The following is a 25,537-nucleotide window of genomic DNA, read 5'->3' as shown; positions in this document are numbered from 1 at the left end:
GGTACTCTATACCATGTCCACTTTACGACCCTGTTGTAAATGCTAAGCATAATAAAAGCAGTATGTAAGAAAACAGCCTTCACAAACATAAGACATTACTCAAATAGCTCTGTAAAAATGCTAAAAGAATATCCTGACTTGCATTTCTACAAGTTAAAGAAAGTTTTTAAAATATGTCTTTAAATTTTTAAAATATGTTTTTAAAATATGTTACTGTTAAGACATTCATCTTTAAAAATCTATTACAGATCTTTTCTCATCTATCCTTGGCATTAAAGGGAAAAGTCAGAGTTTAATTCACTTTTCCAAAGATTTCCCTCTCATTATAAATATGTAAGTATTTACAAGTATTATGTAAAAACAGCATATACCCTACAAAGCATTTTTACCTTATGAGAATCACCCTAATGCTATATCTGATCAGAAGACAGAAAAGACAGCCAGTGAGTATCTAAACACAGACCAGAGGCCTGTCATGCAGTTAAGGATGCTGAGAAATAGCAATTATAATTTTTTAAAAATTATTTCTAATTTAAATTTTTAAAAAACTAACTATCTTAGAGTATTTGGGAGAAAAAAAAAAAACTCCCAGATAGTACATTAAATGCTGTCAAATGTGTTGTACTCTACAATATGCTGCTGTGTGGTTTCAGATTTATCAAAATTACATCTGAGGGCATGAAAATCATTTGTCTACATTTAAAATTCCTCTCTCTACAACTCAATATTTTTCCTTGATGCATTCTAAATGCCCCAGTAGAAATTATTTTGAAGAGAAACCATTAAAGGTATGCTAATGACTCTGAATTGTGACAGATGCTGTGGAAACAGGCCTGTTGGCTGAGGCGCAGCACCATTAACTATCTATCATAAAGTACTCTGGACTTGCTCATTTATGACTGCTGTGTTGCTCAAGGGGGGAGAAAAACAGCAAGAGTTTCTCTTTCTGAGGCAAAAATCATAAGCCACTCACTTATTCTAATGTCATGATCCCCACTGTTATTCTGCATGATAATTAGGAAAATCAGAAGTAGTGAAATATTGTTTTAAAAACGTGATTAGAATTAAATCATTGAAAGGTTTAAGGAGAGAGTTACACATGCTTCCTGACTGGTGGGTCTCCAACTAAAGATACTAACTGTATGCAAAACAAGTTCTATTTCCTGGGAACAGTCAAGGGGTAGAATTCTAAGCCAAGGAGGATACAGAGAGCACAGAAGAGAAGAATTTAAAAGGGGACAGTAAAACCCACCATTTCTCTAACAGTCTTCTTTCTACAACCTGTCCAGAATACATATCTGTTGATTGGCCATTTTGATGAGGAACACTGATTTGGCCACTATGAAAAATTCATATATATACAAATATGTGTAAGTGTCAAGAAATATATAGCAAAAATTAAAGAGATGCATTTCTACGAAGTGTTTGCCTATACATTAGCTCATTTAATCCTAGCAAAAAAGCTGTAAGAAAAATGAGATCCTGATTTTCAAAGACAGGGAAATTGAAGCTCAGGTAAGTGAGATGAAGGGCTAAGCGTTATCAGCTAATAAGTGGAGTCCACAAGCCAGGTGTGTTCTCTCTATGGCTAGAATTCTTTACTCTATGATCAGATGAAAATGAAATGGCACTAAGGCAGAAGGACAAGAATCAGGATATTTACATACAAAAATATGAAAAATAGAGAACTAGTATGTAACATATTTAGTGCAGACTTTTATAATCTTACAACACAGACAAAGCTTAAAAACACATACAGGCACTGGAGCCTTGGCACTAATGACCTTGCTAGGCTAACAGCGAAGTTATGGCAAGCCCTATACTATAAAGCAGTACCAAAAATAAATTCATGCACTGCCAGTCAGCTGTTCACATCAAAGACTGAGCGTAACAACCTGTATTTTTTAAAATACAAATACTCAGTTCCTACTCTGTAAGTCTGAATCTAATGAGGCATTTGCATTTTTTAATAGCTGTAGAAAGGATTTTAAAAACTAGCCAGACTTGGGACATCCCATCTCAGAATTACACAGCTCTTCCTTTCATACCTGCATTGATAGTTGATAAAGAAAACAAAGTAAGTGTGAAATTCACAACTTTAAAAGTTTAAAAGTGTATTTTACAAGAGCAAGTAAAGGACAGGAAATGTAGCAAAGAATTAAACAACAAACAATCCTGTCTAGAAAGGTAATATCAAGCCTAAGGGGTTTTTAACTACAGAAAGGAAAGCACTTAAGCCAGCCCTGAGTGGATAGATGATAAGTTCACTTTCATAGCAAATGCAATAAACTTTGGCCATGTAGAGAGTTTGCTATCATATCTGATAAAAAGTCTTATAATACCCTAGGCTCAAAAGTTTGCACTAACAGTTTACCACTGGATCAAATTATAGACAGTATACTGTAAAACCAAAGGCTCATTACTCACAGAAAGATTTTAAATGTTGACTTTTTCAATGGAATAAAATAAATAATGACAACAATAAATGATGACAATGGCAATAAATAATGACAACAGAGGAGGTAGCAGTAAAAAACTACGCCTTTAGAAAGACCCTAGAGGTGTTCAAAGAGGTTTCTTATGGCCATCTTTAAAGTAGAAGTCAAATAAGTTATTTACTTATTTTAGAACTATGTGGTAATGAATTCAATATTATATCCAATACCTCACTTCATTATAACAATAGCTGCCCACTCTAGCCAGTGAAAAAGACTGCTTAAATGGCAAGGCCAAGAACTAATGTCATCTAGACCCTTCAGTACAGAATTTCCTCACTGATAACCTAGCCCATAAAAAGAACCTTATAGAGTCCTCTACATAACATTTAGTAGTCTCACTTAAGTGATTACAACCTTCTCAAATGCTGTAAGTTTAATAGACTGCCAGGAGGTATTTGAATTTAATGAAGACTCTGAAGATCCCAACTGCAGCCTATAGAAAGAGAGATCTGTCCTGTATCTACTTCTGGCCAACCACAAAGAAGGCTGTCCTCCTCACCCTGGCTGGTTTCTGTGCCCACTTAGATAGACCACCCAGGAAGCACAGTTCCTCCACCTTCTCCACTGCTCCTGAAGACTCTGCCCTCACGCTTTACCTAGTGGAACAGATATCTAGTTGACCACAGCAGCCCAAGATGAATTCCAAACTGCCATTATCTCAAGATGTGGCCTATAGGGCCCAAAGAGCCACTCCACAACCTAATCTCCCTGGCCCCTACTTTGATTTCCAGATAACCCAGAACGTCTGCTCAACTTCTGACATTTATTGTGGACACATTAATTCCATTCATTAAGTATTGATTTCCAGCATGGAAATGAAAGCATAAATGATATGGTCCTTTTCTGTCTTTCAAACTCCAAAAATGAAACCACATTCTAAAGTGAAAAACACACACCAGTTAAGACTACATGGGATAGTGCCAGGGACATAGCTCAAGCACCTGCCTATCAAGTATGAGTGTGAATTTGATTCCTGGTTTAAAAAAAGAACTATATGGGGCAAAGGTTATAAATAGTATGACCATATTTCCTGGCTTGCTTGGAACATTCCAGTTTATGTCTGTCCTCCAAACATAATTAAGAGTGCCTCCTTTCAACTTCCCAGTCCTGATGATACATTATACATAACCATAGCCGTAAGAGCTTATGACCAGTGGGTTTTGGAAGTATGGAGAAAATGGGTTCAGCATCACTTCTAAATTAGGAAATCAAAAAGGCTTTACAAAGGAGGAAACATGTTTTTGTTGTGCTTTCAAGAGAAAAGCAACAGAGTGGTGGGTAGGAAAGCAAAGAGGGACGTTCAGGGATAACGAACCAGCATGAGCAGAGTTAAAGAAGTAGGAGAGGCTTCTGAAAGACTCATGGGTCTGTCTTACTTCACAACATGATGGTATGGCAGTGGTCAAACTCCTTGCTCCTCCATCATACCCCCCACTTCTCAGGACACAGAGGCTGGCAACTGAATCCATGATTTAAAAAGCAAGTGCTGCTATTCAGCTGAATGAACGAAGGCATGGCAACACCGTGTTACCGATGTCCTATTACACAGCCCTGTTGTCTTAAGAGTTTTATGACCAGGAAACTGGCACTTTTTGTTGGCCCTACAATTTACAAGCATCTAAAGAGGACCACCAGACCTGGTTGAACAGGAGATATAGACAAGGGTTCTCTTTAGGGTTAGACCAGGATGGGTAACATAATCACAGGCTATCTTTTTTAGTATCTTCTTCCCTTCTATATACCAAATCCATTCTAAATCAGAAATCATGACTGATGATGTATTTTGTTACATATAAATACATAAATTAATACTTATTTCTGGGACTGAAACTAACACAGAAATGAGTTTTAAATCAGACCAAGTCAAGAGAATAAAGACTTGAATATTAAAAATAAAATATAAAAATTAAAAAGAAAAATTACTTCTGTTTGTGCAGATCTTCAGATACTGTATTCTAGTAAAAGATCATACTATGAACATGTTTAATAATGTTAATCATTTTGACACTGAAAAGACTAAAAAATAAAGACATCCTTTCTTTAGATGCATTAATATATTCAAATCAGTGAACGTTAATATTTACTCTATAGCCACATAATATGTTTTAAGTTTTAGCACAATGACACAATTTCTCTCTAAGTTATTAAGTATAAAAATCTGCTGAAGTCCCTAAGCCTAGAAAAGACTTCCTAGAACAAAAAAGTACTGGCCAGCCATAATCTTTAGGTCTTACAACATACTCATAGTGGCCAGGTAAAAATCTGACAAATTCAGAGATACTATGTGGATAACCAGGAGACAAGAACATGTGTCCTTTTTTCTTAAATATCCTCAAGCATCTTAATGTGTTCTTTTTTCTTTATTTCCCTTGAGTCAGGGGTCTTACAATGTTGCTCAAGGCTGTCCTCTAAATCATGGATTTGAGAAATCCTTCCTATGTCAGCCCACCAAGCAACTGCAACTACAAGGTACAGGCCACCACACCCAGCTTTCATCTAGCATTATTTCTGCTCAGCAACATGTATACTGTCTTTGTGAAATTAAATACTCATATAATCTCATCAAACGAAATACTATTGTACTTATCTCCTTAATTTGATTCCCCATCCCCATAATTCTGTTTAAGAAAAAGGGAGACAATAAAATCATACCAAACAGTGAAGAGGAAGAAGTCATGGTGGATCAGTGAAAAGCAGCAGAATTCAATCACACAATTAAGTTACAAATTAAGTTACATTAACAAATTAAGTTACATTAACATACAGGAACTTTTTCAGCCTCCTGCAAAATATATACTAAAAACTTACAGAAATATCCCCAAAGCCTCGAATCAAATTGCAAGTACTATAAGAACATTTCCTTAATCCACAGTTGCCTGTTACTTGTTTCTGCCCTGTCTTTGGTGATGGGGGAACAAACATATCCTTTGTACAGCTTCTCTGATGACAGACTTTAATAGAAATGCATGAGTGGATTTACAGCCAGTATGGATCAATTTCTAGTTATTTTACAATTATTGATTAGAGAACTCAAACAAGCTTTGCTACTTGGCAGACAAAAAGCTAATGCCACCCACCCTCCCCCTATAAATCTTGAGAAAAAGCCAAAGAAACATGGAAACTGATATATTATGGAAAAAAGAGCATGCCAAGACCAGATTAAAACCAACTCAAAACTGAGAATCAAGTAACAAATATGCCCCAGAACGGAGTCCGAGAAACATATCGTACTGACAAGTTGCTCTCTGTCACAGCAGCCACCTTTATTGAGATCGGAATTGATGGCAGTTTTTTCACTTCAAATAAAAGATTCCTGTTACAGTGAACAAATTTTAACTCACTGCATGCATTTGTACCATGTCGTTTACAAGGACAAACCCTGACTGCTTTAAGAATATGCTTCTCTTGTGTCCCTCTATGGGCCCAGTATACATGTCCCTGAGACTTGAAAAAGAGTGTGTGTGTGTGTGTGTGTGTGTGTGTGTGTGTGTGTGTGTATTTCTTTTCAAAGAAAGAAATGAGAAAAGAGGATGTGAGAAGCAGTATCATAACAGACATGCAGAGTATATGTACTGAGATGGATGTGTCTTGGAAATGGTATCTACAACATGGAGATGCAACTAAAATATGCTGTGTTCTAAAGAAGGATGTTATTTAGGAATTATTCTTTTTGATGCCTTCGTGTTAGAACTAAGCCAGTCTATAGTATATTGAATTCTGTAAGGAGGTTAAAAATAATAACTTTGAAACACAGATATATTCTATCATCCATGCATGACAAGGAACATTCAAATGATACCACAGTTGATATGCTGAAAATTTAATGTAGAGCAAGAGAATGTTAGAAGGGAAAAAAGTTATGTCAGAAATTGATAAGACAGAAAATACAATGAACACGTTAAAAATTAACAACGATTTTTAATGAGTTAAACAGAAATAAATAGAAAATAAACATTTAAAGAGATGAATCTTTAGACTGAGAGATGATATAAAAATTTTGGTCATAATTTATTTTTGCCCCACTGGTTCTTTTGTCCCAACTTTACTGAAGTATAATTCACAAATAAAAATTGTATATATTTTAAGTACACAGCCCAATGCCTGGATATATGTACACAATGTAAATGATTACCACAGTCACATTAGGACACCAGTCATCTCACATAGTTACCTACTTGTGCACACTGAATATTTAAGATAATACTTCCAACAGTAAATTTCAAGTTCACAATATAGGATAATTAACTATAGTTACCACATTGCACATTATATCCGCAGAAATTACTCATCTCATAACTGAAAGTTGGTACTCTTTGACTAATGTCTCCCCAGTTACCCCAATCTGTGGGAATCTTTTCTGAATTCTCTGCTTCTGTGCATTTGAATCTTTTACATTACATATATGAATTGTATTTCTGTGTGTAGTTTATTTCATTTTGTATAATATCTTCCAGATTCATCCACATTGTTCTAAACTTAAGGTACCTATTTAATAGTCACTTTCAAAGCATAAAGTTCCTTTTCTATTCCTTTTAATTTGGTTGCACAATTGTAAAATATCAATTTTTTAATGAACAAAGTTCTGAGTTTTTATTCTATGCCAATGAACATATATTTGTAGAAAGATCCTCTCCTCTTGTTTGCAAGAAAGGGACTCATCTTACTTTGACCCTTTCAATAGTGACTAAGTCCATTTATACCTGTGCCTATGACCAAGGTACTTCTAATCAGAGTAAGCTTTCAATAAGAAAAAATCCAATTTAACCAAGAAAATAAAAGCTTTCAACTTAATATTTTTCCTTTTTTGAAATAGACTTTTTAATAACTAAAGAAAATTAAAATAGATGTAACTCTTGGAATTGGTAACCAATTCATAAAACAAAATTGCTTTATGAAAAGTCATTTTATAAGTATACAGAATTTTGCATTCTCCAAAAACACCTGTATTTATATATTTATTCATTAAGGTAACAGATTTGAAAAACAAATACATTAAAGACCTTGTCCTCATTTTAAGCAGATGGAAACAAAGGGTATATACAAGAGGTAGCAATTTGCTAAAATTACATGGAGTAGAACCTGGAAAGGAGGGTACAAGGATAGACAAAAAGGCTATTTCCGATTAAATCACTGCTTGAAAAACTGCCCAAAAGTAAGAATGAAGCTCCCTCTCTAATGGTGTTTAATGATACACCTTGGGTGCCTGCTATAGCATTTCTGATTCATGAGAAGAAATCTTCCAAAATAATTATTTTTCTTCAACTCACAATGTAGAAAATTAATCTATTTGTATGAATGGACCCTCCCACACCTTGCTGCTCATCCTTTCTTCTTTCTAATACTCTAGCAATGACAGCAGAAATTCATCAACTGAAGTTAACACAGTATTCCCATCTTAAGGTTGTTCTCTGCAAAGTATATTTTAAAGGGAATTTTAGAAAACATCAACTAGTCAAATAGAAGATATTCTATATGAGGAAGAAAACTTTCTATAAAAGCGTTGTTGAATGAATTGATTTTTAAGGGGTAAAAGGTATTAAGAGATAAACGCTACTCAACTATGTCTGCAACTCATGCAAAATGGTTCCCCCCACCAACCACAAAATTGTATGTGCGTGCGTGCATGTGTGTGTGTATGTACAATCATAAAGCAAATATGGTAAATATTTTAAAAGAGACAAATCTGAGTTAAGTTCTTTGTACTATTCTCATAACTTTTCTAAATTACTTCAAAGTTTAAAAATTAAATAATTTTTAAAAATCTGTTTGTGAGACATAATTACATTCATTTTAAAGAATTAGTATACAGCATTTGATCATTTTCATCACCTAAACCTTCCTCTTTCTTCCTTACACGTGCTTTATGAAATACTAAAACTTTATTTCTAAGAGTGCATTAACCTTTATCACAGCAAACATAAGTAAGTTACAAACACACACAATCTACCAACATTTATACTCATTTTCAATTTATGCATTAGTAGGTATCAACTAAAAATCAGTTATCTTTCACTCTGCCATAACTGTAAGAGCTTATTTTTCAGAAATAAGTAATTTTTAATACATTAACCTGATGTCAATAAAAATTACTTCTGAAATTAGAAAGTGCAATTAGAAAATACATTAGTGATTATACAACTATATCCTTAGTATTTTTTAACTCACTAAATCTCCAACTTCTTATATAGCACAGATACTCAAATTCTACTCAAAGCTTCAGTTTACAAGACAAACCTGTGTAATACCTTCAAATTTGTCATAAAATTCAACTTTAAAAGCAGAAAATTTACTAAGTTCACTGCATGACTAAAATAGATACACTTATATCCATAACATTTACTTTTTTTCTCATTTTCTTTCTCTGCTCTTTTTTTTAATTTTAAAAAGATAACAATAAAAGAGGACATAACAAAGCAGATCAGATCAGAACAATGTAAGCAACACAGTATTTCACCACAAGACGACTCGTAATAACATAACATTTACTCTTAAAAATAATCAATGTACTGTTGCCCATGTAAGGTGGTACCCACAAAACACCCAATTATACCTATAATCCTAGCTCCTATGGAGGCATGTATGAGATGGCATGTATGAGGAGCAGCGTAGGCAATTTAGTGAGACTCTGTCTCAAAATAAAAATTTTAAAAGGGTTGGGGATACAGCTTAGTGGCAGAACATTTGCCTAGCACACATGACAACCTCGTTTAATTCCTTACACCAGGAGTGTAGTGAGGGGAGCCTACAATGGCAAGCTTATTATCCTTAACATCTTGCCAGATCAATGCCTTTTTCATTGTTCAAAGAGAGAAAAACAATTGAACTACTTCTTTCCTTCTCTGTAAATACTTTATACTATGGATGAAAAAGGAGTTTTTCTCAAACTAACAGGTCCACAGTAAAGACTTTTAAAAAAACATTAAAAGTGACTTTATAAAATGATACAACAGTATTTAACTAGTTCCTCTGTAAGAAAAGGACTTGCACACACCAATTATTAATACTGAAATTTACAATCTGAAGTACAAAAACTTTTTAAATTCAAAATAATTTACATTGGAATTTTAGCTCTATTATGGATTAATGCTTTGTCCTTAAGCAGATTGTTCTTAATCTCTGACAGTGTTACAATTATGAACACACTGTTTCATTATACAACACACAGACTTACTAGAGAAGTTAATGTTGCCTACCTGAGTAGGTCTACATCATTCCTTTGTACTTCCTACATATGTACATCATATGCATGATTTTTAGCTGTCTTTATTTACATGTGTTTGGAGTAAATTTCTGGTTTGTCTATGTGCCTCTCCCAAACAGTCCCCTCATTCTAATAGAATGGACCAACCCACCACAGATAATAATAATACATTTGATAAATTGTGCCCAAAACAAGACTGTATAGGTCCTAACTCTTTTAAATTCACAGTCTTTTTTAACATTTGTTTATCTCTAACAGATGACAGAAATCCTACCCATAACAAGCAGATATCAGACTTTTAAGTTCTTAATTAAATGAAAAGTACTGACAACAAACAGCAATCATTTAGTGATGATTATGGTACGAACAAAGTTCATGAGCTTTATGACTAGAAATACTCTGTGACTTATTCTGGGTTTGGTGTTTTAGTACCAGAAAATCAGCTAACTGTATGTTCCTGAGAGTCATGTATGTTACTAATGGATCGATCAAACAATTTAACAATGAGGGTATATACAGGGCAAACAGGCTATAAAAGGAAAATACTAATTTCTAAGCAGAAAATGTATATGAGAAGCTTTCATAATCTCCAATAAAACTGGCCCATGACACTGACTGGTGATATTTCTTACCAATAGAATATTAAATACAAATCTGGAACTAAATTTATAGTCAGTGTTTGGAATAAGCAGAGAATATTTAGACCCAGGGCAAAGTATGGAACTTAGGAACCATTTGTCATGGAAGATGGAAGAGGGGGTAAACGCAAGCTAGAGAACCCTAAATGTGTAATCAACAAATTTCTATGACAATGAAGATATGTGATAAGTTTACCATAAATAATCATAAATTATTGGTGCTGATCATTCCATTATATTTTCTGAAAATAGCTTGCTGGTGTCTGAGTAAATCATATTCTGCCTAGAGCTATGTAGCTTACCTCGATTACTTCAGAATCATCTAAAATGACTCATTTTTCTATTAAAATGATGAATGAGCTAAATGAGGTATATAATAAATACTGCAGGTTTGAACTATAAACAGATTTCTTCTCTCTAGAGAATGAAGACTTACTTCATTTGGTAATTCTGCCCCTCAGTATTTTCAGAAGTCATCCTGAAACTACAGTTAGCAAAGAAAAAAGGAAACAGAGGGAGTCCCACGGAACAAAATGGTGAATGTCTTTATGGTTGTAAAAGGGAAGCCCCAGGTTACTCCCCTTTAACCAAAAATAAGCACCCACCCACACATCATCAGAGCACAGTGAGATCACCAAGAACACAAAGAGGGCCTAGCTCAGTACCTTTTAGAAAATGATGCCTAAGCAATAAAAGCAAAGATACTTAAAAGAAATAAATGCAGATTTGGAAAGTTCATTAGTGTCCAACACAAAAATAAAGTAGCTCTCACGGCACATGAATGAGTACCACAGAATAAATGATACTGCTATTCAATTTTCTACTGAATTCACTAAACCACAGGTCCATGCACAAAGGGTAGAAAGCAATTCACACAGGCTGTATCAGAACTGACAGTTCGGCAACTTGCCATGAAGGCAAACTGGAAAAACTGCTGCAGAACAAAAGGAGCTTAACTGCCTTATAGTCTCATCCAAAACATAATGTGCAAACCACTTAATTGGGATTTGTAAGGATTGACAGACTTGATTACACTTATGTTAAACTTTTAATTTGTTACACCATTAAAGCAAACACTAAAGGCCATATTTCTTAGTCTCTTCATTAGAAATGATATTATGATGTCAGTTCAATAAAATTCTGAAGCCCTAATGACAATTCATTTCCAACCAGGCTGTGAAGCAAATATATTAACAATAAATGCCAAGTCATTATAAAGACACGGAATTATAACCAGCCTTTTGAACCTTAGTTACCTATGGATTTTTTACTCAGTGTGCTCCATATCTCACCTGGACACCTATAATGACCTAAGTGAAAGGATGTCAATAAGCTATTTATGGCAGGCTACCATATAGGATACCACTCAACAAGAGCTGCCCTGAGCCAACCAGTTTGCAAACAACTTGATAAATTTTCAAGTTTTTAAAATGAAAATGCGACATTATAAGCAAGAGTTGCTCTCCATAGCTGTCTCTAAACTGACTAACTGTTCCATGAGTACTTCAACAGCATCATAGCTAACTGTGCTATCTTCTCTAATCACTTTATCAACAAGATCATATGGTCTGAGACCGTCTTTCAGAGACAGGAAACATAAATGAATTGTAGTCACCTCTATGTTGTGTTACTGGATAGGCTCCGAAATCTTTACGGTGAGATTTAATCTCCAACACAAAACACAGTCATTTGCTACAGCGAGGCCCCTTACTACCTGGATAATAATCATGGCTCTCTAAAGATATCTGGGAATATTAAGATAATAAGTATTTCTAGTTAAGGAAGGGGTTCAATAATGTACATTTAAGAAATACATTCATCTGGCCTCAGGTCTGACTGAGTAACCGAGCAACTTCATGAGGTCATGTCAAACTTAAAAATAAAAAGGCATTGGGATGTAACTCTGAGAGAAGGCCCTGGGCTCAATCCCCAGTACTGCAACCAACCAACTGCAACCAAAAAATCAATCCATCAGTCACTCAATCAATTCATCTGGGTAAGGTTTCAGCATATGAGCAGTGTTAAAATCTGTATGCAGTTGTAATCATTCTTTGGGTTCTCCATATAAAGGGTAGGCTATCTGAAATAAAACATGTTTTTCCTCTCCCACTCGACCAATAAACATATTTAAAGCCACTCCACAGAATATTTGATTAACAATCTCTGCATAGGTTGTATGCATTCCAGCTGATAATAATAATGCTGCCCTAACACACAGGAAGCTGAAACACACATTATAATAAAGAACATAAAAAGAGAAAATAAAGAATGAATGCTTTATCTTAGAAACTATAATGGTATGCTGAATCCAACTGCCCAGGGAGAAAAATGATACAGTGTGCTGCTGCTCTCACCTGTCTTGAGGGGTTCTAGCCTTTGAAGTTGCTAATAAACTATTAACTGAGCAAAAGTCAGAACAAATGGATTCCAAATCTTGTCCTCACCAATAATCTTTAGGAACATGTTAAATTTAAATGCCTCAAGTCCCTCGAAACTGACATGGTGTGTATACACACTTTATTGTATTTTATTTTATTTATTTTTGCTGGTGTTGATATCAGGGATTGAGCCCAAGGAATCCTGTGCTACATCCCTTGGCATTTTTATTTTGAGATAAGGTGGCACTAAGTTGCCCAGGCTGACTTTTTGAACTTTCAATCTTCTTGCCTCAGTCTTCCAAGTAACTGGATTATAGACATACACAATACCTGATAGAAACCGCTTTTTAAAATAATTCAAAACCAAAAGCTTAAAGTTACCTACTTCATTTTTGACATTCAAAACATACTAATACTCTACACGTATCCAAATAACTGGGATCTAATGTCTATGGTAAGATATCCAGCACACAGCTTATATTACCAGAGGGAGAATTTTAATAGAACTATAATCAAAGTACTAAACTGCACAAAAAAATAGGAAAATTTTTTAAAAATTATCTTTAAGTACCCAATAAAATGACTCAGTATAACGCCTGTTCCCCTGAACATCATTCCATAGATAATTACACTCAAATTGTTCATTTTAACTCTTCTTTTACACAAAACTTTGCAGTTTGATTCTTGTTGATCATTTCAAAATTACAATCTCAGATCTTTTCTTCTGCCCTTCGGCAGAGCTACAATTATATCTGGACACCAATGAAACCTTAACTACTTCCTTTAGTCATTTTTCTCCATACCCTAAATTCAAAACCTTTTTCTATTTTACCATAAAATCTCAACTGTCACAGTTTGAAGCACAAAGTAAACAAAAATGAAAAGCACACAGCACAAAATTAATCAATTCTTTCTCTTGATCGCTTCACTGGTACATCCAAACAAAAGGGAGACTAGGGATGAAAAGTGACATTTTAGTTAAACAGTTACTTAAATTTGCAAAAACTAAACTTATGCACCCAACTGCCTCATTTATTCTAAGTGTTAAGTTCTAAATAGTCTGAGGTTGTTTTGAGATTTGTTTGTTTTTTGGTTCTAGGGTTCAAACTCAGGACCTCACACTTGCCAGGTAGGCACCAAGTTAAATCTCCAGTTATAACATGGGTAGAAAAAGGAAATCCAAATTAAGAATGTCTTTCCCCACAAAATCTTAATTGGAGCCTCTGAGAAAAAAGTACCTGGATCTAATCCCCAGTGACTACCAGTGCCTAGTACACACTAGGTGTTTAATAAATTTGTGATACAGAAAAAATGAAGAAAGAGGCCAAAATAACCCTGGGGCTAACATTCACACCAAATGTGCACAAAACAATTAGTGCAGTATCTGAGGGCAGGACCTTTCTTAATTCGACACTCAAGTCACACTTCATATAGTACACTTAACCCAGGAAATATTTTAAAGGTGATCATTAAGTTTCCTATGTAAAAATGATAGAGTTGCTGATGGTTTTGTCAGCTTTTCTGTTGCTGGGACAAAAATGCCTCAGATACACAACTCAACAGAGAAAATGGTTTATTTTGTCAGCCCAAGGTCAGGTGGCTCCAAACTGGAATCATCATGGCAGAAGGGTGGACCAAAGCTGCTCCCCACATGGCAGTCAGGAAGCAGAAAGCAGGAAGAGAGCCAAAGACAACAGGGCAGAGACAGTCCAAGAACTTACCTCCATGACATGCCAGGCACACCCAGAATCTCTCAAATTTAACTGTCTCATTGATGTTAGAAACCTGGTGGTTAGCCTTGATGCTTCTCTCAATCCTTTTAATCGTAAAGTCCTAGTAACATTATTTCCTAAATGATTCTTCCATTCATTCTCCACATACCTACCACCACTGCCCTGACTCAAGCACTAGCTGTTCTCATCTGTATTAATGTAAGGCCCTGTAACCAGCCTCTGTGCTTCAAGTCCTGTCTTCCTCTTCCACCCTTCACTCTTCACAAGAGAGCTACCAAATGTCTTTCCATTTTATTCCTACTTCAAATTTTGCTTTTTAGTCCAAGATTCCTTATAGGTATGACCTCTCTGCCGACTACTTCTGCCTCATCCCTCCACTGTCCTTGTCTCCCACTTCCACTCAACAACTCTTTGTAGTGCTGTCTCCATGAATCTAACCTTTCGCCTACAGTATCCTACGCTGCACATCCCTATTCCTCAATCTGAGGTCGGGGGCACAAATTCTTAGTCATACTTCAAGATTCAGCTCTGGAATCACTTCTCTAGAAAATCCTATCCATTCTTCTTCACTTTTTTCCAGGACTTGAGTAGATTCAATTATTCATTTATTTAATTGTTCATTTCTTCTATCAACTGCTTGCTATGAATAGACTGGGGACTGAACGTAGGGCTTTGGGTAGGCTGGGCAAGGGTCCTAGTTCTTATTTTGAGGTAGGGTTTTGCTAAATTGTCCAACACGTAAGGCCCAAACTTGTAATCCTACCTCAGTCACAGGGTATCTGGAACTACAGGAGTATGCTACCACACCAGGTATAAGCATTTTTTTTTTTAATGTATTTGTCTCCTGCATCATATAGTAAGTCCTTTAAGGACAAGACTTTTTCTTTTTCTTTTATACATCCTTAATATTTAGCATAGTAATTTTCATTCGGTAAGCACTCAATAAAACTTCCGTTCTAAGAGTGAAGGAAGCTCATGTATAGATTTTGAAGCCTCAGAATATTTAAGTAAATACTGCCTTGTGTACGAAAATTAAGGTTTAAAGTTTAGATTTTTAAAAACTGAAACACTAGGGGCTGGGGATTTAGCTCAGCGGCATAAGCGCCTGCTTTACAAGCAGGCAGTCGTGAGTTCGATCCCTGGTACCAATAAAAACGAAAAAGACAAAAAAAAAAAAAAAACAACTGAAACACTGAATCATCCTATAATGAATAAAAAGGAATAACAAACTTAGTAAAACAGAAAAAAAGAGTGAATCAAAATTTTAATTGGGATTTTAAAACAAATCAAATATGGTTGCAAAGACAAAAATGACATAAACTCACTATTCTTTAATGGAAAAAAATCCAGTGACACAGCAACTATTAAATTACACATACAAGGACTAAGAACTTAGCTCAGTGACACGGCACCTGCCTGGCAAGCATAAGGTCCTGAGTCTGATTCCTGGTATACAAAAGAAAAGAAAAGGACTTATTAAATAGATTACACATGCAGGATCTCAAAAATATACAAAATGCTATGTTGCATTAACTTTACAGATTACTTGGTCCTGTCCTTTTCTTAATTAGTTTTCCCTCTTTATAGAGGTACTTTCCTGTTTCTACTATAAGAATCATAACCTGAAGGTCAATTTCATTTAATGTTTTCAGAAGTAAAATCACCCATGAACTGCCTCACCAAAACCTCTGGATAAAATCAGCTGATTAAAATACTAGCATTTCTACCAAAAGGGAAAGTTGTGATCTGATCCTTTAAAATGTCAAAGGCAGGGTAGGGTCACTGTGAGTCTACCCTCAAAGTGTTTCAAGAAAGTTAGCTGCTAGGAAAACTGTGGAAAGAAAAGCCTTGACTCACATCTAAGGAGACAGGGATTTAGTGTCAAGAGTTAATAGGGAAGGAAAATTGGGGAAAAGATAGTAGATGTCCTTCATAGTACTGCTTAAGCACTCCTAGTCCGCAAATCAGATACACTGCAGAATCTAAAATTTCTTGAGGGCTGACATAATACCACAGGTGGTAAATTCCACATGTAACTTCATGTAAGAGATCACGATCAAAACACAGATGTGATAAAATACTACATAAAATTATCTTTGGGCTATATTTATATGGTACATACGAAACACAGGTAAGTCTCTTGTTTAGGCTGGGGTCCCATCGCTAAGAGATCTAATTACACATATATAAATATTACAAATTCTCAAAACTCCAGGACATTTCTGGTCCAAGCATTTGGGATAGGAAATGCTCAGCCTGTACCAAGATCACATCAAGCAGCACCTTCTCTCACTCCAGTTCTGAGAAACAGCTATTTACTTCAAATATGTCAAACCAACCTTTACTCTCCTGCATACTGCAACATGTAGGTTTTAAATAAAGAAAAACAATCCAATGTTTTGTCTTCTTTCAAAGAGCCCTACATAGAGAAGTTAAGAATAGCAGTCTCAGGCATGCTGGTATATACCTATAATCCCACAACTACAGGGCTGAGATAGGAGAGTTACAAATTCAAACCCAGCCTATGTAATTCAGCAAAACATTGATTCAAAATTTAAAATTAAAAAAGGCTTGGGATGAGGCTCAGCGTAAAACTCTGATTTCCATACCCATTACTGCACAATGAATGAATGAGTAAACAAACAAACAGCAGCAACAGGTGCCCAACACTCAGTGTCGGTAATGTTAACCATCCTGGGTTGACGCTCAGGTGAACCATGGGTTTTAAAGATCCTCACCTTATCTCTCCAGTGAGGATCAAGGGACTGCAGCACTACAGAGGCTGAGAAAGGAGGGTCGCTGCAAGTTTGAGGTCAGCCTGGGCTACAAAGTGAGCTCAAGGTTAGCCTGAACTCACAGTGAACTCACAGTGAAATCCTGTCTCAATAAGACAAAAATAAAAAAAAAAAAAAAAGATAATAGCAGGCTCAGAACTCATGCCACATGATTCTGTCTCAGAGAGTGGTAGGATGCATATGGAAAAATTCTCCAATCTGTATGGAATATGCATTTATGCCTCCAAATATTTACGAGATGAAAAAATTATAATACATATTTTCTTGATTTTTCTATTTTTAAAATTTTCTGTTAACAACCTTGCATTATTTTAATTACTGGGGGAAAACTCTTTGAAACACACTCAATCATTAAAAAATGACCACATGAAAACATCAGTATAAAACTTTCACTGTATAATCTAAATGTTTTCAAATGTAAAGGTGATTGTAAGAGCACAAAAGTATGTACATTGATTTGGGAAATACATTCACACATATGAATATAAATGCCTTACACAAACAGGAAAAAAATAATTCTTAAAAATAAATCAAAATATTAACAAAATCATCTCTTACAGTGTACTTTTAGTTTATATTAAGATTTTTTTGGATTTATTTTCTGATCTTTACCCAACAAGTGTGTGTCTTCTATAATAGTGAAATAAAAATAACTGGAGAAATTTGGTAAATAAATTGGGAATTATCTATTACCTAATTTGTCATATATGGCTATGTTGCTGGGACCATGATATACCAAATACCCAAGTAAATTCCAGAAAAAGACTCTCTGTATCAGATCTCATTCCTCTGCTTAAATTCAACTCTTACTCCCTAAGTGCTTTGTGGACTTTATCTGGCCAGTATTATGATAGATGGTGAAATTCAGGAGATGTGAGTACTGTAATTTATCATCTATATTATACAGTCTAAGAATCAGTCAAAAGAAATTTATAAAATAGAATGCATAGTATCAGTTTATGTGTGACTAGCTAAATTAAAAAAAAAATTTTAAAGTAAAACAAGAGACAATATTTATCAGAAAAAAAGAAAAAAAGGCTGAAGACGGGCTGTTTGAACAATATTTGAGTTTCTTCCACATTTATTGCAAAACTTCTCTTTGTAAACCTTGTGTGGTGTGGGTGTGTGCATTTAATGAGTTTTTGAACTGTAAGCTAAATGAACAACACAATATGTCAAATTCAGGTGATAAGAGGTCAAGAAAAATGTATTTCAAGGATACGATATAAATGGCAATGCAGAGGGAAAAAAAAAACTATCAAGGATTTTGCCCACATCAAACTAAAAATTTGGCTCCCCCATTCACCACCTTCCTCCTCAAACTTGACCATTTCACAAACAAACACTTCTTCCTTGGTTATCACCTCTTTCTGGCATCACTATCAACCCATGCAGCCTGGGCCCTGGATTAGTCACAGAAAAAGTGAGTTCATTAGGCAATGCCTCCCCTTTCATTTTCTCTATTAGATCATAGGTCAGATTTTTAAAGGAATGATCAAGGTAAAGAACATGAGAGAACAGTTCACAATAATTTATTACACATTTTGCATAAAACTGGAAGAGAGAATTTTAAAAATTTTTCCAACATCAAGAAATAGTAAATGTTGATAGTGAAAAGCTAACGTTCTGATTTGATCATTACATGTTACATATTAAATGTACTGAATCATCATATTGCACTCCATAAACACAATTATGTGTCAACTTAAACTGAAAGAAAAAAATGTCAATCATCTTAACATTAATGAATGAATGAAGCACTTACAGAAAAAGGTAAGAGGCACACGGACAAAGAAACCAATCACCACAAAAGAGTGGACACTTTGCTTGCAAAGTTTTAGAAATTCCTCACTGCTTGCTGAATTAGGACCTCTGGTATTCAAAGTCTTAAATTATATTTCCCCTCTCCCCTGCATTTCCAGCTGTGTTCCAACAAGGATTAAAGGTTCTGAAAAGTTGTATCTGGATTTTGGGAAAGGCTCAAGTGGGGGGCTATGCAGTCAGGACTGCAGTTTCAACCTAAGCAGCTCCACTTTTATCTAATAATAGGCAAACATTTAATAAACTACGTGGAACACAGAAGGTTGAACATTATTTGCCATTAAGAACTGCATTTTCAAGAAAATGTTCACGATGCTAAACACTATATATAGCATTATCCATATCCTAAAATATATAATAAAACTAGAAAATATATGCTAGAGGAAAACACTTCAGTATAAAACATGGTTATTTTAGAAAGACACAATTATGAGTGCCTTTTAAACTTTCTTTTTTTAATGAATAATCTTTCTTTAAAGAAAAATATTTACAAAATTTTTAAAATTAAAAAATCTGTATTAAAAAAGCAATTCCTTTACAAAAGATTATTCCCTAACACCCTTGCTTCACATTTTCTCCTTTCTGAAGCCCAGTCTTGACTGACCAAACCTTCAGTTACCTTTGCTGCAGTCTTCCAAGATGAACACCTGACAGTTGCTAGCAGGAAGAGAAAGAAGGCCAGGCTGCTGGTCCCAGGGGTTTCAAAAATAGTAAAACCAAAACCGAGGGAGCAAAAAATAAACCAAGCACATTTCTCTGGGCATAATACATGTACATGTGTCTGTGCTTATATACTGGCGTCAATATTTATTTTAGTAGTAGGGATTGAACCCAGAGCCTCTTTCTCACTGAGCTAAATTTCCAGCACTTCTTATTCTTCTTCATTCTAAGACAGGATCTCACTATGTCACTAAGTTGCATCAGATGGGCTTGAACTTGTGATCCTCCGGCCTCAGGCACCCAGAGTACTGGGATTATAAACATGCCTTACCCAGCCAAGGTTTACTTCAATACTTCTGAAGTTACCTGTTTTAAAATCCTTGATGTTTTACTCTTAGGTTGTCAGCTACTTATAAATAGCAAAACTCAAGAGAACCTAAGCAAAAAAGAACATAAATATCAACACTAAAAATTGGCATAGACACGCTGATTTTGTTAGGCAGCATATACACTAAAACTTGGCACAGAGTACTAAGGTTTTCCCAAACATCAGAGATTTCAACATAAGCAAGAAAAACATACCAGGTGCTTTGCCCTTGCACGTTCCTCCTCATTTGATATCCTCTCTCGAAGGATAGCTCTAGTCAACTGCTCATTGGCTGCAGCCCTCTCCTGGTCCAGGTCTTTGCCTTGCTTTAATCTAAAAAGACAAGAAAGGTCACACTTAGAAAAAGTTCATTTCTTGACATTACTTTTTGTTAAAAAAAAAAAATAATAACATAGGAATACATAGCTGTGGTAATAGCTGAAAATATCTTGACCCTTAATCTACAAAAGGTACAAAAGTAAATCCCAGGGGCTAGGGATTTAGCTCAGCGGCATAAGCACCTGCCTTGCAAGCAGGCAGTCATGAGTTCAATCCCTGGTACCGATAAAAAGACCAAAAAAAAAGTAAATCCCATGTAGTTTCTACCCACACATTTAAATAACAGAATTCAAGTATAACAAAGCTCACAGAATTGGCTGCCATACTATTTAGGTGTCAGAAAGTTCTTCTTATATAAAACAGAAATCACTCTACCTAAAAATTCCTTCACTAGTAACTAAAAATTTTAGTAACTAAACTAACAAGTCATCTTTGTGACAAATACTTGAAGATCTGATTATTTTACTCAAGAAGTACCCAGACACTGTTCAGCCTTAGGGACACAGTGATGGGCAAGGTGGACAGTTCCCCGTCCTTAAGATTCTTACATTATAGTAAGATGAACTAACGTCACAGAAAATGTTCGATATTTTTCATTCTCATATATAAAGCAACATATTTCAACTACAAGCCCTTGTACTTCCAGATGACACTAACTTTTTCTCCTTACCTCCAAACTACACTAACATTCTAAACATGGTGGAGAAAAATAAAAACCAGGGGAACCTGGATCTATACATACTACTACTTCTATTAACAAAGCATAAGATTGCATTGAATGTATCAGTAGCCTCATCACACAATTAGGTCATATTAAGCTATAATCTACTAAAAATCCTTCATTGTACATGATAAAGATAAATTACTTTGGCATCGACTTTTGCCATAACATTTGGCACAAAAAGCCATACAGTAATTACTGAATGGGAGAATATTTCACTGTCATCTCAGGGACAAAGATTTTCTGATTGCCTTTTTTTCCCACTGTGAGAAAAATCCCTCTGTAGCATAATATCTCCAAAAGTATAAGCTACGTTTTAAAATGAAAAGATAAATGTTATATTGATGTAATTCTGAGTGAAATCTTTTAAGTGAAAGATTCTACCTAGTACTAGCTTATGAAATTTTAGTTTTAAAAGTGTTCCTGAAAAGAATTATAGAGGATAAAATTTGTTGTTAGTATTTTTTTTTTGTCTTTTTCATCGGTACCGGTGATCGAACTCATGTTGTTAGTATTTTTAATTTGCCACATCATCTGGATACTCAAAATTCTCAGAAACCAATTATAAGAAAATTTATAAAATGTATTCCAAGACAATGCTTTCCTCCTAAAATGCAAACTTTTGTGTTGAATTTTATTTTATTTTATTTTAAAGAGAAAAGAACAACAAAAAAAATGATACAGAACTTCACAACAATAGATTAACAATGGTTAATATATTGCATATTGTTATTTTCAAAGCAGTTGTTCAGATTACAAGGTATAAGCATGAAATATTGATCAAACGATAAAAGCACAAACCATCCTTTTCAATGAACTAGTAACAATTAGTAGCATAATTACCTGAGGGGTGTGTGCATGAGTGTGTGTGTGTGCGTGTATGTGTGTGTGTGTGTTCTTTTCCCTTCTTCCTTTTTCTCCTTTCCCCATCCCAGTTGTTCTTTCCCTTTTGAGCAGTTTCTTCCCATTTCACAATATACACTGTACATTTTAGATCTTATTTCCTCTTTCAGTTTCATATTGTGTTGAATTTATCAAGGACAGAAATTAATTACAACCTGCAACTTGAAATGATGCTAAAATAACCTTTAAGAAACTTTTCTAAGCAGTAAGCACAATGATGTACAAACCAAACTTCTCTAAAGTACTTTATAAAGACCATATAACAAATTCAGCAATACCAATGGTGTCAACACATTAACTCCACTGGACCTGTAAAACACACCAATTAGGAGCTGCGTCACTTCCCCCACAGGAGCAGTTTTGAATGAGTGGTAGACAAACCAGCAGCAAAAGATCACCTTGCATCTTGCTAGAAAGGAAAATGCTCAGATACGGCGCTGCACCTACTGAATAGAAACTGAGAATAGTGTCCAACAAACTACCTTTTAATAAGCACTCCAGGTGATTCTAAAGGAAGTTAAACTTTGAGAGCAACAGTTCAATATACAAACTTGGAGATATATCAAAGGAAAGTAACACCAAAATGGAGTGACCCACATGGGCAGACTTTACTAGGAGCTGCTGAGGCTACTGAATCAGATTACAAAACTGCATTTTAAGCATTTGGAGGGGGGGGCGCATATTAACATTACTACCATTTATGGATCACCTTCTGCATGCCAACAAGCACAATGCTAGGCATTACACACACACACACACACACACACACACACACTTTATTAAAATGATATTAATTCATGACATTTTCATATAGAAAAATAAATTCTATACAACTGTTTTATCAAATCATTTGCTGAATAAATTTTTTTGGGGTCTTTTTTTCATTTTTATCAGTACCAGGGATCGAACTCACGACTGCCTGCTTGCAAGACAGGCGCTTATGCCGCTGAGCTAAATCCCCAGCCCTTTGCTGAATAAATTTTAAAGTACTACTTAAACAGTAACTTTTTTCCAATTGAGTTTATTTGTATGTGGCATACATTTGTCACAAAAGAATTATAAGTGGTTCAATTTAAAGAAATATACTTAATAAAAAACAGGAAAACATGAGTATAAAGTGTTCAACAATATAATAAAATGAAGGTCATTTAGCTAGCCAGGCTTAGTAAAGATAAATGAACACTGGATTCAGAATCCTGGGTCTAAATCAAGGCCCTGCCCCTACTAGGTGAGTAAGTACTCTCCTTCACTTCTCTGAGTCTGTTACTCTCATGAGTAATACCTATCTTACATGACAAGAGTTAGCAAAATATGTGCAATAGGATAAGCCCTCAACAAATGTTAGGGGTTTTGGTTTAGATGTAGATGTTCCCCGAAACCCCCTGTGCTCAAAGGTGGGGTTTTTAAAGTGTTTCAGTATGGGAATGGTATGGAAGGGAGGTTCTGGTCAAAAGAAGTGGGTCACTGTCAGTATGACCTAAAATAGAGTATCTCTCTTTTTGGCTCATCCCTTGACTCTCTCTGCCTCCCGGCTGCCTTGTGGTTTCTGCTAACCCTTCATGCCCCTGTAGCATCCCACCCTGTCTTGGAGCCAACAGACCACACAAAGACTGAGCCTACTGAGCCTCACCTTCTTTACTTAGTGAGTGTGGGTATTGTGTCTCAGAAAGGAGGAAAGTGACTAAGACATTAACTAGGTAAGTAGCAGCATTAATAATAGTATGGGGTCAGGAATACAGAGAAAGCAAAAATTTCTGAAATGAAAAATAAAATCTCTAAATTGACTTAATACATCATGTCTATACAGCTTCATCTTTTCCATCCTCTCTCCCAATATTTTTCTAACAGGAAGTTCTGCTTTATTTTTATGATCTTCGAAGACTCCTAAAATTGAAAACTTACTCTTGACTCTGGCAAGCCTCCTCTTTGACATGCTTTTTGCTTCCTCTTTCACTTGCCTAAATAAGCTCCTTTGCTGATTGCTATACCCTCAGTACTTATTACTGTCCCTGCCACATAGTGAACACTCAACAAAAGCTTAAGTGCATGTATATATCTATGAATGAATAACATATTTCTAAACACAAGACAAAAATAATAAGCCCCAAAATAGCACACTGAGGGATACTAGAAACAACTAGGAAAACAAGCTGGACCTTTGAAGTATGTTGGACATATATGCTATAATCCAAACTACATTAAATGACCTACAACAAAATGTGTCAGCATCAGAATATCTACATCTGTGTTTGAGTCTTAGATGCACAGATTGTCAAAAATTGCCTACAATTAGTTTTCTTTCTTAATAAATTCTTCCAGTTACTTTCATTTATCTTTACAAATACAATTGCACACATTCTCAGTTTATTTTAAAGAGATGCTTGATCTGTGCAGTGACTGTTTAAGAAAGAGTTTTGTATATTCAAAAATTGGTCGGCAGGAGGTCCCAAGATAAATTTTAATTTCATCTCAGCAACTTAGTTGTATAATGGAATAAATCTGTTTTTGCCAGTTTAAAATCTTAATGATAAACTATACAATTTTAAGGTCCCCTGCAGCTAATCACCTTACAAATATCATACCTCAAACATGCTATTCTCCATGCCATAAAATTCTTGAAGGCATTTGCAGGAGATAAATGAGAGATATTATCTTCAAATTGTAATATTTCTAAAATTTTCATTCAATGCACACTTGTATTTATACTCTGATTCTTAGATTTTCTATTTAAGAAAAACTGTATGCTATGTAAGAGTAAATGGATTCATAAAATCATTCAGAAGCTAATTATTGTGCTCCAGGCACTATTCTGATTATTAATAAATTAACAGTGAACAACAGACATACTACCTGTCCTCATGAAACTCAAAAATTAAGTTACAAATGACAAATACATATTTTTCCTTTTTAAAAATTTTAGGAGGAGCAACAAGATAGCAGAATGGTAAGCAGCGAAAACCCTTTCCCAGTGTTACTGACCAGATGCTGAAATATAAGTACAGGATGAACGATAGATAGATAGACAGACAGATACGATATTTAAGATAATTATACTACTGATTTCTCTAAGTTCATTGAAAAGAAGTTTGCGTTAATATTGCGTGGACAATTAAATGCCTATATCTTATACTCTGAGTAGCTAAAGATAATAATATGCAAGGTATTAACTATTGTTACTCTCCCATTATCTTGTTTTGATTTTTTTTTTTTTTTTTGTCTTTTTCGTTTTTACTGGTACCAGGGATCGAACTCACGACTGCCTGCTTGCAAGGCAGGCACTTATGCCGCTGAGCTAAATCCCCAGCCCCTTCTTGTTTTGATTTTAATTTTTTTTCATTAAAATAAAAAAGAAATTAAATGAGACCTAAATAAATGGAAAAGCATTTCTTAGTGCACGCTTGTAGTACACGTTTACATTCTCCGTGGCAAATGATACAGGTACATAATACATTTTAATTCCTCATTTCCTCGCCTCTCCTTCCA

The 25,537-nt window shown here is 35.0% G+C and overlaps 1 protein-coding gene across 3 annotated transcripts in view; it reads right to left on the bottom strand.

Moving 5' to 3' along the window:
- Chchd3 (coiled-coil-helix-coiled-coil-helix domain containing 3) overlaps positions 1 to 25,537 on the bottom strand; it is a 269,090-nt gene that overhangs the window by 152,818 nt on the left and 90,735 nt on the right. For all 3 annotated transcript variants that reach the window (XM_063240579.1, XM_063240587.1, XM_013150504.3), the window contains exon 4: positions 20,307 to 20,424. In XM_063240579.1, coding sequence (XP_063096649.1) covers positions 20,307 to 20,424 — 118 coding nt within the window. The remainder of the gene's footprint in view (positions 1 to 20,306; positions 20,425 to 25,537) is intronic.

The sequence above is a fragment of the Cavia porcellus genome, unplaced genomic scaffold (assembly GCF_034190915.1).
Source record: "Cavia porcellus strain 051 isolate PalLab524CR breed Dunkin Hartley unplaced genomic scaffold, mCavPor4.1 scaffold_2, whole genome shotgun sequence".
In the NCBI taxonomy this organism is placed as follows: Eukaryota; Metazoa; Chordata; class Mammalia; order Rodentia; family Caviidae; genus Cavia; species Cavia porcellus.
This window is presented reverse-complemented; position numbering and strand designations above follow the sequence as displayed.